General features: G+C 44.9%; 1 protein-coding gene across 4 annotated transcripts in view; it reads right to left on the bottom strand.

Moving 5' to 3' along the window:
- CWH43 (cell wall biogenesis 43 C-terminal homolog) overlaps positions 1-6,697 on the bottom strand; it is a 28,708-nt gene extending 22,011 nt beyond the window's left edge. For all 4 annotated transcript variants that reach the window (XM_054066208.1, XM_054066204.1, XM_054066206.1 and 1 more), the window contains exons 1-4: positions 6,556-6,697; positions 4,525-4,716; positions 636-756; positions 358-512 (exon numbers count right to left, since the gene is read on the bottom strand). In XM_054066208.1, coding sequence (XP_053922183.1) covers positions 358-512; positions 636-756; positions 4,525-4,716; positions 6,556-6,598 — 511 coding nt within the window. In that variant the 5' untranslated portion in view covers positions 6,599-6,697. The remainder of the gene's footprint in view (positions 1-357; positions 513-635; positions 757-4,524; positions 4,717-6,555) is intronic.
- Positions 6,698-13,336: the final 6,639 nt, after the last annotated feature.

The raw sequence follows: 13,336 nt of genomic DNA, 5'->3' as shown, positions 1-13,336 counted from the left end.
TAAGTTAAGAAAATAACAGAAATACCACAGATGTTTCATGTTGGAATGAGGATAACCCATTCTAGTATTATTGGTCTAGGTTATGCCTTTGTTTGCATTACTGTCACATTATTGATGCTGCAATTAGTTGGCAGTTCCACCACCAATTTACTACAGTTTGTATGACTGTCATACCAATTCTGCCATATTACAGACAGATGGAAGTAGCCCGTGGCTTCTAAAGTCTGCGATATCAGGTCTAAACACAGTATCGGGTATCAGGTCTAAACACAGACAACAGTGGAGAAAACAAACAAACAAACAAACAAAAACAAAGAATCAAAATCCAGTGATATATCTTTGGGGTAATATGCTTACCTGAATAAATTTTCTCCACTGCTGCTATAAAACCAAGTGTCAGTATGACAGTATTGGCAGCTTGTGAGCTCCATACTGGGTTTAGTGATGTATACCAGATGCGAAGAACAAGGAGCATTATCTTGCCTAGCATGAAGCCCCATATCCTGATGAACCTATAAGGATCAGGTTTGGAATAGTGATGCATTTGAGAAAAAAAAATACTTAACTTCTTTGAAAAAAAACCAGTCTTTTAATACAAAGAAATGTCATTTACAATCCCATCAATGTAAAGATACCTTTGTAAACTGCTTCCTGACCACCACATTACTGTTTGAATCAGCAATGAGGAGGAAACACCTGCAGCCAAGATGAAGAGTCTAATTGAAGCATTTGGTGCCTGGTATGATGCTAAGCTTCCTACAAAAAAACAAAAAAACAAACAAACAAAAAAAAACCACACAGAGGCTGCTTTAAAGGGCAATAGAAATCAAGCAATAAGGATTTCCCATGCATTAGTTCAACTTTGTCTGTAATTTGAATGGCTACACCATTCATCTGAAAATGTGTGACATTATACATCTTTAAACAAGTGAAAGAAATGTAGGTATGGATAGAAACTAGGTATATATGACATAATAGCAGTTACCATTTTCAGGAAAAAAATTAACATGAAGTGATTATCCAAGACTTCAGCAATTCCCTACTTTAAACACTAATGGTCATTGATTCCATAAGTAGGATATATGGATAAAATATCTAAGCATATAGCTATTTCCAAACAGTGCACTTGCATAACTCAAAACACATAAAACATTATACGTGGCAACTGCTTCCTTCTAAAAAGGGTATGGGTTCTGCCACAGTGCACTTACATAACTCAAAAGGCATAAAAGGAAGTGCACTGTGGCAAAAGCCGTATCCTCTTTAGAAAGAAGCCACACCACACACTGCACAGAGGCAACTGCTTTAGTGGGTATGAACAAGTCTTTCTCTGGCCCAGGATCTGGTCTCAGAGTGGGCATCAGCAGCCTGTGTTATCTTGTTATCAGAAACCATCGCTCCTCTAGTCACTGTAAGAGAATCTGCATGTGCATCTCCACTATTTACCAGGGCACAGTGACCTCACCTTTATCAGCAGCTTTAAACTCTGCTAGCAAGTTTCAAATTCAAGTGACTATGGGTCACACTCATTCTCATAAATTCCGTCAGTGTGGCAAATTCCAGCCCAGGACAAGTGGCAAACAGCAACAGAAGCTGTTTTGCCAAATGAATATAAGTCAAACTTGAAGAGACATTAAGCAAGGAAGGCCAGCAATTGACCTGCTGATTCTGGCAATGCATGCAGGAAATTCTTCAATGGTTTATTTGCTCATTCTGCTCAGACTAAAAGATATAAAGCTTAGATCAAAGATGGTAAAATAACATCAACCTGCAGTGAAGATGTACTTGTATGGGCTTAAGCAGAGGCTGCTGCATGTAGAATGCATACAGATTTATGTCACTAAGGGGTGCCAAAATCTGCAACTCTGCCTCTTCATATCTTTCATCACTTGTGCTAGCTAGATTAAACCTAGCGTGGGTTTGCCAGCTTAGAGTAGACACACCTTTTGTTGCTGAGCAAGTACACCCAAAACAAATACTTCTACGCAAACACGTAAATTTACCCTGCGTTGTCCGAAGACAGAATCAAATGGACACTACCTACTAGGGGTAGTTCATTAGCTTTTTTTTTGTTTAAAATAGAACATTAAATCAAGTAGTATGAAAGGATACAGAAATTAAAACAAAAGCTGCAGATAAAATACAGCTTCCTGAAAATGCAAAAAGATAATGCTGAATAAAGGAAGAGACTTTTCTATAACAAAAATCCTGAAACCCCTAAGTATTCCAGTTTTAGGTAATCTGAAAAATTTCCAGATTTTTTGATTGTGGAATTGAAGACCGAATATTTCAGGTGGAAGGGGATGGAGCATGCATGGCATAGATTGCTCTGCATGACTTTGTTTGACAAGCACCGGAGGATGGCCATGGCCTTTCTGACAGGAGAAAAAGATCAAAAAGAGAAAGAAGGAAAAAGTGGCAGGTATGAAGCAGGAAAGAAAACAGAAATAGTTGACAAATAGGAGAAATAGCAGCACTGTCTGATATGATAGAAATAATTAAAAAGACAACAAAATTATGAGAACTGGGCAAGAAGATACAGAGGGAAAATCCTCAAGCTAAGTGCTGCCCGTATCTCAAAGATAAAGTGGTTTGAGAACCTGCAGCAGGGAGGCAAGAGTGGTGCTAGACTCTGCTGGAGACAAAGAGGGTGAGGAATGCATCTTTCCACAAATGCTGATGCTCACTGTGGAGCAACAAGTAAGGGGAATCAGGAAGTACAGTAGACTGGAAGACAATATAGTGTAGACTCGCCAAGGGGCAGACAGTATTAGTACCCTTTGGGAGATGGAAACAGCAGGGGAATATGGTCAGTGTGGGAACAGTTCCTGTTCAGGCAGGAAAGAAAGGGAGGTCATACCTAGGTACAGTAATGCTTAGGTTAGTCCAAAAGTAGGGATGCATACATCTTCAGTTTTCCTGTGCTCTGGAGCTCTTCTATGACCACCTCCACTAACGCATTCTTTCCCCAGATTACTACTGAAGGTGCTATTTTCTATTTGTATTTAATACTTTCAGGATCTTGTGATTCAGGTGAAGCAAACAGACATAAACGAACACACTTTATATATTGTTACAGTCCTGTCGCTGCTCTTTACTCAGCAGAACAAAAATTACACACACTAAGCAATTTTCATCTCTTTTGACAAAGTCAACTAGTAAACACATCAAGATGATCTGAAGGACTAATCTAAATTTTGTGTTACTGTGATATCTGAAGGAATGCAGGATGTAACTTGAAATGCTTTCACTCACCACCAGCTTCTAAATTAGAAAGCAAGGCACTGAGAACCGCTGTAGAAACGTGAAGCGCAAGGATCTATTTGCTGAAAAGCTTATTAAAGAGTAACAAAAAAAAGTATTAGGATGGATATAACAGAAAGAACAGAAAAGAACATGGGAAAACTACACTTCATGTAAACTGATTAAACAAATGAGCTGTCTTCAGCTGTAATATCTTTTTAGAGATAAAGAATAAGGATTCTTTTTAAAGCTAAAGTCACACTGAGAAAGTAAATAAGATTATTTCCTTCTGTCTACCAGTCAAAGAATAAAATTACACAAAAAGTGATTCTCTGATTATCGTCTTAGATTGATAAACGAGGAGCCAGGAACTGCTGCTTCTGAAATAGGAGCCAGAAACGGCTGCTTCTGAAGGGCACCACTTAGCAGCAATATTTTTCCTAAACACAGGATAGAGACCTTTGTCTCCTGTGAGTTTCTGCAGGTGTGGCAAACCTGTTCGCAATAACTTGCTTCTGAATGTGGCTGTAGCTGCCAAACCTCCCAACAAACTTTCAGAAAATCAACAAGAGTTAAGATTTGCGCCACTTAGCTGAAGACCAAAGGGAATCCCAGCAAGTCTTGTTTGGAGAGGAGCATGTGGGATAGGCAGTTAGGCAGTTTAATCTTGAATATAAGATCAAACTTTCCTCCCATGCAATCACCAATATAAGAGCCATTGCACCCTCAGGATGAGCCTGTAATTCTATCAATATGCTACAGACATAAGGACATATATAACAAAGAAAAAACCCCCTTTTCTTTAACAAAAAAAAAATCTTCTTCAGAAAGTCAGTCTATCAAAAAGACCGTTTGACTCACAATAGATTATTTTACAATAGCCCAAGCTGTCCCATAATGTCTCTTCCCCACCCCTTGTCAAACATAGAACTGCTATACAGAAGGCACAGGTTCTGCCGATCTCTGTGCAATATCAAAAACATTTTTCCTACTGGAGATGACTTTTTACTAAAGTCTACTTTAAAAACCACTAGAAATAAAAATGAGATAAGATTTTTCTTTAATTACACAGTACTAGCCTAAAAACAAGCATAATGGATGCCAAGAGTATTCCTGTGATCGTATCTAAAAGAGAAAAACAAAAGCATGAGTTTGGGAGAGTAAGAACTTCTTATTCTTGTCTCTTTTCAGAATCATCTGAATTTTGAGGAAATTTGGAATGTTTATTCTTATGCCTTGATCCCAAAATGAAATCTATAAGTCACTGCGGTGCATACTTACCAACCATAATCAGTCTCAGAAGGGCTAGGATGTATTTATTGTTAGCCAGCCTCCAAAAGGGGCCAATTATCAAGAATACTGGAGAAAAGAAGGCAACAGCAAAAACTTCAAGACCCGTGAATGCCAGTGTCTGAAGAGGAAAGTAATAGATCATTGGTGGCAGGGCATGGTAAAGAGACCAAGAAATGTAGCCTAAAAAAAAAAAAATAAAAAAAAAATAAAAAAAGAGAAAATTAAAAAATATCAGCTATTTTCAACAGCATGGTTTCCTGGATATTACTTTAAAAATATACCATTTTACACTTCCAAACGTAGACTAGCAAATGTGTTTAAGGTAGTTCAAATAACAATAGGCATCTAAGGTGAATAAATATTTGCCACTTCAAGTTAAATAAACACTTTTTCCCAGAAAACAATGAGAAGAAAACTGCTTTTCCCCTACTCAGACAGCAGTTCCTATTTTGACCTTCAGTGAAGGAGCTCTCAATCTAGAAGGAAAGCCGGAGTTCAAAGGGGAACAATGCTGACCCAATAAAAGTCCACCCAGAGTTTCGGGGCTCGTCAAAGACAGACCGGCGGCTAAAATCATTATTCCAGGAAACCGGCGCGCCGCTCTCCCCTGCAGACACCTTGGAATCACAGAATCACTGGGTTGGAAGAGATCATCCAGCCCAACCATACCTGTCCACTAGCAAACCGCATGCCTCAGGACTTCATCCACCCGCCCGCCCTCCACCTCACCCGGGCACAGCAGCCCCGCGCCGCGATGTTCTCTGCGTTCCGCAGGGGAGGCTGGAGAACCGGGGAGCAGAGCCCGGCTCGGGGGGTGCGGGGATAGAGAACCGGGGAGCAGAGCCCGGCTCGGGGGTGCGGGGATAGAGACCCGGGGAGCAGAGCCCGGCTCAGGGGGTGCGGGGATAGAGACCCGGGGAGCAGAGCCCGGCTCAGGGGCTGCAGGGATAGAGACCCGGGGAGCAGAGCCCGGCTCAGGGGGTGCGGGGATAGAGACCCGGGGAGCAGAGCCCGGCTCGAGGGGTACGGGAATAGAGACCCGGGGAGCAGAGCCCGGCTCAGGGTGTGCAGGGATAGAGACCCGGGGAGCAGAGCCCGGCTCGGGGTGTACGGGAATAGAGATCCGGGGAGCAGAGCCCGGCTCGAGGGGTACGGGAATAGAGACCCGGGGAGCAGAGCCCGGCTCGGGGTGTACGGGAATAGAGACCCGGGGAGCAGAGCCCGGCTCGGGGGGTGCGGGGATAGAGAACCGGGGAGCAGAGCCCGGCTCGGGGGTGCGGGGATAGAGACCCGGGGAGCAGAGCCCGGCTCAGGGGGTGCGGGGATAGAGACCCGGGGAGCAGAGCCCGGCTCAGGGTGTGCAGGGATAGAGACCCGGGGAGCAGAGCCCGGCTCGGGGTGTACGGGAATAGAGACCCGGGGAGCAGAGCGCGGCTCGAGGGGTACGGGAATAGAGACCCGGGGAGCAGAGCCCGGCTCGGGGGGTGCGGGAATAGAGACCCGGGGAGCAGAGCCCGGCTCGGGGGGTGCGGGAATAGAGACCCGGGGAGCAGAGCCCGGCTCGAGGGGTGCGGGAATAGAGACCCGGGGAGCAGAGCCCGGCTCGGGGTGTACGGGAATAGAGACCCGGGGAGCAGAGCCCGGCTCAGGGGGTGCGGGCATAGACACTCGGGGAGCAGAGCCCGGCTCGAGGGGTGCGGGAATAGAGACCCGAGGAGCAGAGCCCGGCTCAGGGGGTGCGGGAATAGAGACCCGGGGAGCACAGCCCGGCTCGGGGGTGCGGAGACCGGCGCCGCACCGAAGCCCGGGCTGATGCAGGAGACAAAAAGTCATTCCAGCACGGGAAGAGAAAAAGAACGCGAAGAGGAGCTCTCGGCAGTGACCACTCTTTACTCATTTCTAGCTTATTTGGGTCTGCGCTCCGTGCGCCCCCGCACTGCTCAGCCGCAGGGCTCCGGGGGCAGGAACGACCCTTCCCGGTAAGAGCTGCCTCCCCCCGCCCCGCCGGCCGGCACCTACCCAGGAAACTCTCGGAGAGAAGGGCTCTCCACAGGCGGAACATCGCGTCCCGGCGAGGGCTTCCCCGCTCTCGCCCGCACCGGAGCGCCCCGGCGGGGCGAGGCACGCGGCGGGCACGGCGCCCCCTGGCGGAGCGCCGGGGGCGCGGTGCTGCTCGCGGTGACCCCCGCGGAGGTGGCGCGGCAGCCAGGGAGGATGGAGCGCGAGGGGACTGTCAGGAGAGGGTCAGCCAAGCCAGGCGCCTCTTCATAGAGGTCAGCCGGGTGGCCGGACTTCACTCCCCGCAGCTGAAGGAAGGAGTAAGTAACCGGGAACAGGTTCAGGAGGACACTGCAGGAGGCAAACGTGAATCTATTCGCCAGTTTTCTGCCTTGAGGAATGATCTTCCTCTTTCAAACAGGCACCTTTCACGTCACTGTTTCCCAGTGAAGCAACAGTCAGTTGTTGAGGCTGATGGAGACATCAGTTCTGTATGTCTGGACTAGGTATTGGAAAATCTTGGCTCCATGGGACAAACACAGAGAAGTCCATCACTGGACATGGTTGCCAGCGACTGACACTGTTGGAACGCGTCCAGAGAAGCGCTACAAGGATGGTCCGAGAGCTGGAGCACCTCCCCTATGAGGACAGGCTGAGAGAATTGGGCTTGTTCAGCCTGGAGAAGAGAAGGCTCTGAGGGGACCTTATAGCGAACTTCCAGTGCCTGAAGGGGCTACAAGAAAGCTGGGGAGGGGCTGTTTACAAAAGCTTGTGCTGATAGGCCTAGGGGCAAAGGGTATAAACCAGAGAGGGGCAGATTTAGACTAGACATAAGGAGAAATTTCTTCACCATGAGAGTGGTGAGTCACTGGCACAGGTTGCACAGGGAAGTTGTGGCTGCCCCGTGCCTGGGGATGTTCAAGGCCAGGTTGGATGGGGCCTTGGGCAGCCTGATCCAGTGGGAGGTGTCCATGCCCATTGCAGAGAGGTTGGAACTAGATGATCTTTAAGGCGTCTTCCAACCCAAACTATTCTATGATTCTAAGTCATTGTGTTAGATGCATTAAGGGAATGAATTAGCTTACACAATAAATCTTGGCCAGCTTGCAGATAGAAAGAATGTGATTGTAACAGGACCTTAGCTCGTTGATTTACTAGTTGAAACAAGCAACAACTCAAGTAACAGATCCATGCTATCCTTGTGCTGAGGACTCCAGAACTCAACACAGTACTCCAGGTCAGGTCTCACTAGAGCAGGACAGAGGGGCAGAATCACCTCCCTCGACCTGCTCGCCATGCTTCTTTTGATGCAGCCCAGGACACGGTTGGCTTTCTGGGCTGGGAGCACACATTGCTGGCTCATGTTGGGCTTCTCATCCACCAACACCCACAAGTCTTTCTCTTCCAGGGTACTCTCAATTTCATTTTAAAATATTAAAATTTCATTTTAAAATAGTATTTATATTTTAGAACAGTATTTTTTTTAGTATTTTTAGAATAGTACTTTTTTAGAATACTACATACATTTAACCTAAGGCAGATGTAAAAAAATTACCTGAATTTAACAGAAAAAAACTACAGCCCTACAATTGTATTGGTATTGACAGGGTAAATCTTGCTAAAGCTAGTGATTGTAAAAAACTATGCCTTATTTGAGTTCAAACTAAGATACAAGCATGTTTTGAAACGCAAAATAAACACATGGATTTAAAAAGAACTGTCAAACACCTGAGAGAAGTTGTCCTTGCATATCACTCAGTACTGATGTGCCTGAATGGGCAGGACTAAGAAGCAGGAGAAAGTGCCAGAGGAATAGAAGAAAAAAAGCATTTACTGTTAGGCACTTGCCACAGTCACAGTGGAAACACAAAGACTTGCAGGTCATTAGATGCCTATTCTGTTTGCACAACAGTGTAAAGCTTCTTAATTGTTAACTTTACACCTATTATACTAAACTATATGCATATTCACACTCAACATTAATTTGATTGTCATTTTCTCAAGGTTACAGTATGTTGACTGCAAAATAGTGTTCATTTGTTACGCTGAGGCTGAGGTGTAACCTCAACTCTTGTAAATTAGCCCTAGAACACAGGACTAAAAAATAGTGAGACTTGCTAAAGATCTTTTTCCAGTGAAAATACAAACATTGACCCAGAGTAATTTTAGTAATGCTTATATAATATATATATTTTAGCAATGCATATATTATACATATTTTTATATATTATATAATATATATAATGGGTCTTGATTCATTTCAATATGTATTAGAAATGGCAGGTACACTGAAGCCTGATTATAGAAACCAAGCACCTATAACTCCATTGAAACTGGCTAGTGTTGGAGGTCTTTACTGTGGGAAAGAAGGTATGCCCATAGCTGTGCAACGTAAGAGAAGAGAAAACTGCATGCTGAAAGGTGAAAATCCTAAACCTTGAACATCTGATAATTGTCAGGCATTCATTTCTACTAAAAGACAGGACAGGCGAAGTGCAAAATAGAAATAAGTAAATCCAGGAATCAGCCAGGACATAGAAAACAACTTTACAATTTCTTGTACGTGGCGAGGACAGCTTAATGTTTTACTCAGAAGTATGTTGACTGTTTCCTGCTGTGACTTTTGATGTCTTTTCATTCAGCCATGAGAACAATGACCTACTGTGTAATTCTTACGCAGTTTTTCACTTTCTAAACATTTTTGTTGCTGCACTCTACTTCTGTTACTCCAGATCTTTGTTTCTCAGGGAATTTTTAAGTAGTCAACAGTCTCTATGATTTTATAGTGGACAAATAAACCATGTTTATCACACTTCCTAAGAGTTATTCCAATATCTGAAGGGAGCCTACAAGAAAGCTGGGGAGGGACTCTTTGAGAAGGTTTGTAGTGATAGAATGAGGGGCAATGGGTATAATGGATCTAATGAGGGGCAATGAGAGAGGGGCAGATTTAGACTAAGATATAAGGAGGAATTTTTTCACCATGAGAGTGGTGAGGCACTGGTACAGGTTGCCCAGGGAAGCTGTGGCTGCCCCATCCCTGGAGGTGTTCAAGGCCAGGTTGGATGGGGCCTTCGGCAGCCTGATCTGGTGGAGTGTGCCTGCACATGGCAGGGTGATTGGAACTGGATGAGCTTTAAGGTCCCTTCCAACCCAAACTATTCTAGGATTCTGTGATTCTTCCTCCTGTGATATGCTGTGTGCATACATAGAGTGTTTCTGTTAAACAGGGACACCAGCAAGGCTTTGCCTTTGGTGGCTGTGGTGAACCTCAGGATCTTGGCAACTCTCCAGTGTTTTCTAAAAGGTTCTGCGGACAAGCAGCCAGATCCTGTAGATCTTTCTGTGTTTGTGAAGTCTCAATTCCTTGACTTCTTTCTATTCTGACAGCAGAAAATTGTTCAGCTGAAAATTCCTCTTTGGTTGTTTTATTTTTGTTATCTTTTTTTCTTTTTTTCCTTTCATGTGTAAGGTGGAGTTTGTTCTAGGTGGAGTGAAGATATTTGTTTTAGTGTGTGTTTATTATTTTGAAGCACTAACATTTACTGGTTTCTGTCTATAAAATTCTCTCTGTTTTCACAGCTCTGAATTACTTTCAGGTAAATCTTAAGAATAAAGATGCTTGAGGAACATAATCAATTGTGATAACAAACTTCAGTTAAAGTGAATAAGAAGTCTAACCTTTTTTTAATAGGCACTTTTCCACAGGAAGGTGCAAAAATCCAAGCAAATACTCTTCCAAGGCATGCACATGACCCTCAGGGAAATTGTCATTCCAGCACTCTTTAAGCAAGTTCAAGCTGAACCAGGTAAGAAATAATTGGTTATCAGGGACTTGCCTCAAGAGGGACTCCCTTGTACATCACAGTTTTCAAAAGAGCATATAGCCAGTATCTATTAAATATTTTTTTACATATCATTTTGAGAATACCCCTTAGGTCACAGAAGTAGGTACACTTTTAAGAGCTGTTTCAGGACATCGTTCTTACCAAACCTCCATGTGAGGAGGACAATTTGCAGCAGCAAAGCCCAGTGGTCTGTTTTGGCTGGCAAGAGTGAGAGAATGCTCTGTGAAAAGGGGCTTCAAGCAACCAAGAATTCTGGAAGCTGGAAGCCTTTCTGGACTTAAGAAAATGCACGATGGCTTATGTCACATCTATTATGAAGTTGAGATGTCATGATCGTGCAAGAGAAGGAAGCATAATGCTGATCTCACAAGCTGTTCATTTCAAGATAAGCACATCACCATTTAGGATACTCTCCTAAAAACTGTCTCACTTGCAAAAAACCAAATGCAACAGTTCTTGTTAAAGATGAAATGCAAAAATAAACTTCAGGTTTACATGTTTTGTTTTATGACGTTTATTATTAAAGAAAGGCACTGCTTTTCTCATTTCAGAGAAAGTGCCACAGTTTTTTTTCCCGTATTCCTTAGGAAAAATGCCCACGCTCAGAACCAATATTTTCTGGATAACTTTCTTGCAAGATTATTTTTGGCGGTGCAAAATTTTTTTCATTGTTACTTTTTATTTGCTTCTTGCTAATATTACAACATATTTATTTACTTACATAAGCTTTATATTATTAAAATCAAAGTAGATAAGCAACGCTTTTCATTCCAAAACAGTTAAAATTGAATTTGTCACATCCCTTTTAAAGAACAAGATTTCATTGAGTTTCCACCAAGTATTTTCCTCCCAGTTCGCAGGACGCCCCCAGCACCGTCTGCCCCATGCTGCCAGGTGACCGTTTCCAATTACTTTTGGGAACCACGAGGACTCAGGAGGAGTCTCATCAGCACTTTCAGGATGCAGTTTTCATAGAATCATAGAATAGTTTGGGTTGGAAGCGACCTTAAAGTTATCATCCACTTCCAACCCCCCCTGCCAGGGGCAGGGACACGTCCCACTGGATCAGGCTGCTCAAAGCCTCATCCAACCTGGCCTTGAACACCTCCAAGGATGTGGCACCCGTGACTTCTCTGGGCAACCTGTGCCAGGGCCTCACACCCTCACAGGCAAAAATTCCTTCCTAATGCCTCACCCATCCCTGCACTCCCTGATAAAGACAGCCTCCCTTCCACATTTTCCTACAGCCCTTTTAGACACTAGAAGGCTGCCATAAGGTCTTCTCAGAGCCTTCTCCAGGCTGAACAACTCCAAGTCTCTCAGTTTTCCTCGTATGGGAGGTGCTCCAGCCCTTGGATCATTTTGGTGGCCTCCTCTGGATCATAGAGTCATAGAATAGTTTGTGTTGTGTGAGAATCACTCATTCACTGGTAAAATATTGAAAAGGACGGTCTTTGAAGCAAAGACAATAACATTTTTATTTTACAATTCAGAGCTGAATTGGATGCCCTTCTAAAAAAGGCATGACATCTTACAAAAGCAGTATATATACTAGATTTAGACAAAAAAAAAATATAAATCTTCAAAGAAAGCTCTTTTTTTTTTTTTTATTTTCCAACCATGTCTGGAGACTCCCTTCAGTTTATCTCCTACAACAGCTGCATCCTACAAGACAACTAAGCATATTAATAAACTATCACAGCCCTAAGACAGGTTATCTCTTGACCTAAACCAGTCACATCTTACAAGGCAGATTTATATGATGAGATAATTAAAAATACAAACCAGCTGCAGCAAAACTTATCCATTAATTCTCACAGGGTGGAAGGGACCTTAAAGATCACCTAGTTCCAACCCACCTGCCATGGGCAGGGACATCCCACTAGATCCCGGAGCAGCCCAGGCGGAGGCGAGGGATCAAGGTGGGACCAGGAGCCAGGGCAGCCCGGCGGGGGGTCACGCAGGACCGACACCCCCAGCCCGGGTGCTGCAGCATCCCCGGGTCCCCGCGGCCAGGAGGTGGCGGTGGAGCCCAGCGGCAGCGGTGCCCGGGATAAGATGAGCGGTGCCCGGGCGGAGCGATGCCTTATCGGGGCGAGTGATGCCCGGGCAGCGTGAGCGATGCTCGGGACGCGTCCGCCGCCAGGTAACATAGAAACGTGGAATCACAAAATCACCAGGTTGGAAAAGACCTCTTGAATCATAGAGCCCAACTATTCCTATCTGCCACTAAATCATGTCCCTAAGCACCTCGTCTTACCCATCTTTTAAATACCTCCAGGGATGGGACTCACCCACCTCCCTGGGCAGCCTCTGCCAGTGCCCGATGACACTTTCTGTGAATTTTTTTTTCCTGATACAGAATCATAGAGTCATAGAATAGTTTGGGTTGGAAGGGACCTTAAAGACCACACAGTTCCACCCCACCTGCTGTGGGCAGCCACTAGATCAGGCTGCCCAAGGCCCCATCCAACCCGGCCTTGAACACCTCCAGGGATGGGACAAGCCACAACTTCCCTGGGCAACCTCTGCCAGTGCCTCACCATTCTCATGGTGAATAAAATCTTCCTAATGTCCAGTCTAAATCTGCCCCTCTCCAGTTTCTACCAGTTTATACCAGTTTATACACGCCCTTCTCCAGTTTATACCCTGTCTGAACCTCCCCTGGTGGAGCTTGAGGCCATTCCCCCTTGTCCTGTCCCCTGTCACTTGGGAGAAGAGCCCAGCTCCCTCCTCTCCACAACCTCCTTTCAGGCAGTTGTAGAGAGCAATGAGGTCTCCCCTCAGCCTCCTCTTCTCCAGGCTAAACAAGCCCAGCTCTCTCAGCTGCTCCTCTTAAGACTCGTTCTCCAGTCCCTTCGTCAACTTCGTTGCTCTTTTCTGTACACGCCCCAGAGCCTCCACATCCTTCTTGTGGTGAGGGGCCCGGAACTGAACACAGGATTCGAGGTGCG

Source organism: Cuculus canorus, chromosome 4 (genome assembly GCF_017976375.1).
Source record: "Cuculus canorus isolate bCucCan1 chromosome 4, bCucCan1.pri, whole genome shotgun sequence".
NCBI lineage: Eukaryota > Metazoa > Chordata > Aves > Cuculiformes > Cuculidae > Cuculus > Cuculus canorus.
The sequence above is the reverse complement of the archived record's forward strand: the minus strand, read 5'-3'. Positions and strand labels throughout refer to the sequence as shown.